At 41.5% G+C, this 4,691-nt stretch overlaps 1 protein-coding gene across 1 annotated transcript; it reads left to right on the forward strand.

The window, feature by feature from the left end:
- Positions 1 to 3,310: 3,310 nt before the first annotated feature.
- Positions 3,311 to 4,414, forward strand: LOC308299623 (kelch domain-containing protein 3-like; the record flags this gene model as incomplete). The annotated part of the gene is made up of 1 exon (XM_080743418.1): positions 3,311 to 4,414. The coding sequence occupies one exon, from the start codon at positions 3,311 to 3,313 to the stop codon at positions 4,412 to 4,414; it is 1,104 nt and encodes a 367-aa protein (XP_080599544.1).
- Between the last annotated feature and the right edge of the window lie 277 nt (positions 4,415 to 4,691).

The raw sequence follows: 4,691 nt of genomic DNA on the forward strand, positions 1-4,691 counted from the left end.
ACATCAGGTGTAAACGGGAAGTTTTATGGGGCCATTAGGGCTCTTTATCGAGCACCTATGGCTTGTGTTCAAGTAAATGATTTTAGAACAGGATGGTTTCCTACACACTTTGGAGTGAAACAAGGAGATGTTTTGTCGCCCACTTTGTTCTCCATGTATGTGAACGATTTAGCTCTTAAGATTAGAAACTCCAAACTGGGGGTTAAAGTAGCTGATATGATGGTAGGCATACTTTTGTATGCAGATGATATAATTTTACTTGCAGATTGCGAAAAAGATTTGCAAAATATGCTTAATATCGTTGCTGATTGGTGCTTCAAGTGGAGGCTTGTAGTAAATAATGACAAAACACAAATTGTTCATTTCAGGAAACCATCTGTAAAAAGAAGTTTATTTTCGTTTATGTTTGGTTCAACTGTATTGATATACACAAAGACGTACAAATATCTGGGCCTAACCTTAGATGAGCATATGAACCTAAAGGAAGGTATTCAAGTCTTAACTGATTCAGCTGGTAGAGCTTTGGGGTCAGTTCTAAATAAGGTGAAAGCTTGTAAAGATTTAGGATATCATACATACACACAATTATATCAATCTTGTGTTTGTCCTGTCTCAGATTATGCTTCTGGTGTATGGGGCTTCCATGACAATGAAAATTCAAACAAAATCCAAAATAGAGCCATTCGCTCATTTCTTGGAGTCCATAAGCTTACGCCAGTTTTGGCCATTAGTGGAGATATGGGATGGATGCCAGTAAATATAAGACATAAAGGTGAGATGATGAGACTGTGGAATAGATTTGTTAAAATGCCTGACCACAGATTAACTAAAAAGATTTTTAACTGGGATATTTCAAATGGCTATCCCTGGGCTAATGAAGTGAAATCTTTATTTTTTATGAATAATTCTTCATTCATTTATCTAAATAGATTATGTTGTAATATTCATGAATTGCAGAACTCTATGTTTCATAAATATAAAGAGAGTTGGTCTGTTGATTTATGGTGTAAACCGAAACTCAGAACATATCGTCTTATCAAGAAGGGTTATGGTCCTGAGCCTTATGTCACGCAGAATGTATCTAAGAGTCAAAGGTCGTTTTGTGCTCAATTACATTCAGGGACCTTACCATTGGCGTTGGAAACAGGTAGATTCATTGGGACTCCTGAGGAGGACAGACTTTGTTTGTTGTGTGATTTGGAGGAAATTGAAAATGAGGTTCATTTCTTGTTTTATTGTCCATTGTATGATGAATTAAGACATAGATTATTTGTTAAAATGTCATCTATTTGTGTTAACTTTTTTTGGTTGGATGATTATGAAAGACTTGAATTATGCTTCAGTAAAGGTATTTTCTTTTTGGCAGATTATGTGTGCAAAGCTTGGGAAAAAAGACAAAGTGTTTTGTATGCTTGAAGGACAGTTTGAAGAACAGTCTTTTTGTTTCTTTGTACACCTGTATGGTACCAATGAAATGATTTATATGTATGTGTCCTGTAAGTCCATGTGGGCTGGGCACCTTTTTTGGTGCACGACACGAAAATAAATAAATCTATCTAAATCTATCTATCTATAGAACTTTGTTGAACTTCTCCTGTAGCAGACTCAATATAGTAAAAGTATGTGTCTTGAGTGTCCTTTGCCCTTGCTGGCCGAGGTTTGCCGTAGCTCAGCTGACTGTATTCCAGCATGCAAATGGTTGCATAAATGTTTTTTATTAGAATAACACATGGTATACATGCAATTGGTGTATCTTTTTCCTCCTCTTTTCTAAACATTTAAAGCTATACTGTGTAAGTTGCTCAACTAGTGGTCAGTAGCGTCCGCGTCTTTCGGCCGTTTTTCGCAGCGGACTGGGCCTCACACCCCCGCGTCACCCCCGCGTCTGCCTCCACCTCGCCGAGATCTATCTTTAGAGGGGTCCCTGGTTCCTGTGCGTTCAGGCATTCCGGAGAAACGGAGTGTTTCACCCGAGTATAGATAGAGACACACGGGCGCCTACAAATATGGCCGCCCTATTGTGATAGCTAGCGACCCCACTTCAAGATGCGCTGTGATTGGCCGGCAGTGTATAACCCTCGCTGTGATTGGCCGGTAGTGTATGATGACGTAATTTTTGCGCGAAAACCGGACCCCGGTCAGGATCATAGAAAACATATAAAGAGAAGGCTTCAGAAGCTGAAAATAACGGAGTGGGTGTTCTAAAACTTTAGCGATTTAAGAGTTAGGACAATTTTAAGATTTGTTTTATAACATGGTACAACTTTAAAATCCAAAGTCCATGTCTGCACTGCAGACACATGGCTTGTCCCTTGCTAAATGTGCCCACATCCATCTCAGTTCCCCTACTGCCTTGCTTTGCTACATCAGCCTGATTATAAAAGCAGTATAAGCACTAATTATGCTGAAGCAAATGCTTCTCCCCTTACTCCTATTTCTTAAATAGGCCACAAGGGCTGAACCTAAAAAAGTATTTCATTTCCCAGTTTGTCCATGTCTGTCATATCCTTCGACCAATGCCTTTGGCTATATCGCACAAAGCCTCTGAACATCTAGAAGCTAATAAGCAACTGATAAACGTCCTAGGAGCCACAATTTAAAAATAGGTAAACTTAAAGTAATAATCCTCAGAATATTAACCAACCAATAGTTTGATCTTTTGTTAGGCATGCATGCACATTGCCAACATAGACAGCACTGGCTAAAATCATTATACCTGTAACAATAGAATAAAGTACTACATGTTGTCAATCCTGCACACTGGAGAAGTAAAGAAGTGCAGTTTGCCTATTAAGTGTCAACAACCACAATGTTAGGTTGCACCCCAGCCAGCCCCTAACCGTTTTTCAAAGCCGACCCCATGTTTTCACGTGTGTGGTTGTTTTTACACTAGATGGTGCCCTTTGCTAACATATGAGTCACCATTTCAGTCTCAGTCACACAGAGATCACGTGATCGTAAATTCTCACTCACCGTTCACTTTCCTGGTAATCTATTTGGGAAAAGGCCTGTATCTTGCCTCGGTTGTTTTCCTCTGCATTTTTGGCAAGACATGCTATATTCAATTTCAACAGACAATAACTACGATCGGGGTTCGCTGGTAGGATTGATTGAGTTGATTAAAAAAAATAGATTAGTTAAGGATCCATTTGGACACCTGATGGGAGCCAATCCAGCTTTGTGGATTGGCCTAGCTTTGCATAACATTTGTGTCGCTGTACCAATATAAGAGGTAGCACCTGCAATTAGCACTGGACTATTTTACAGAGCGACACTTGAGGACCCCTTCCGTAGTGGGGTTTGTGTGAATATGCTGCGCTGGACAGTGCATCTGGAGGGACGGACAGACAGAAACTATCAGGCTGCTGTGGCAGTGGGGCACAAGGTGTACTCATTCGGAGGGTGCGTTAACATATATGACATGGATCAGATCGGTGTTCACGTCTTCAACACAGTGTCTTTGCGCTGGACGAAGTCGCCCCCAATGATAACCGCTGGGGAAGAACATCCCCTTCAGGTTCCCTCCATGCGTGTGGGTCACACAGCAGCGCTGATAGATAATATTATCTACATCTGGGGTGGGGTAACATACACATGTAGGGAGTACTGCAACATTCTTTATACATTTGATGTTGACACTCACAGATGGTTCAAACCCATGGTTTCTGGGTCACTTCCTCAGGCAAGGTACAGCCACTCAGCCTGTGTCTTGGGGAAGATCATATATATCTTTGGAGGGAGTAACCGGCTGACACAATACACCAATGGCATCTATAAGATGGACAGTACCACAATGGTCTGGTCTTTAATTGACACCAGAGGCACATCGGCACCTGTTTCAGATTGTCACTCTGCCACCATCATCGGGGCGAAGATGTTCGTATTTGGGGGCAGGGGGGACCAGGACATGCTGAACAATATCAATGTGTTTGACATAGAGTCCTACTGCTGGCTGAGCACGCCTTCTGCACAGGTTCGTCCAGAAGGACGTGAGTGTCATTCATCCTTTGCCTACAATGGAGAGCTATACGTATTTGGTGGCTTCAGCTTTCTTCAGGACCGGACCTTCAATGATCTGTGGAAATTCAATCCAGAGACGTTCTCCTGGAAGAAGATTGAGCCCAGAGGGAGAGTCCCATCTTCATGGAAGTCGAGGATGGGCTGTTGCATGGTGGAATATCGTATCATCCTCTTTGGAGGAGACAGATACACAACTGTTTCAGTGGAGGATCTTGAAGAGGAAGATGAAAAGTTGTCTGACCTGTACATCTTAGACTTAGCTCCTAGTCTGAATACTTTATGCAAGCTAGCAGTTATTCAATATGGTCTGGAACAGTCTGGACTTCCACACGACATCAGGTGGGAAGTGTTAGCGATGACTACAAAGCAGAAGAAAAAACAAACAGAAGACTGACAGACTACTGTATAGCTGACTACATAAAATAAACAGCAGAGAACAAATTCCAGGCAATGGAACAACATTGGAATACATAATACTGCTTATAGGCCTTCTCATACTGGGTTAGGGTATACTTCCTGTTTATGGTGTCTGTAAAGCCGCTCCCTTCATTCAGACGGGAAAGACGGCAGAACACAGGATGTGCTCAGTGATATTCACCAGGAATAAGTAGTATCACGCAAGAGAATAGTAAACTACTGTGCCAGAATTCTCAATTTGTAGAAATGTAGAG

The sequence above is a fragment of the Nannobrachium achirus genome, assembly GCF_963921795.1.
Source record: "Nannobrachium achirus genome assembly, chromosome: 15".
NCBI classification, from domain to species: domain Eukaryota; kingdom Metazoa; phylum Chordata; class Actinopteri; order Myctophiformes; family Myctophidae; genus Nannobrachium; species Nannobrachium achirus.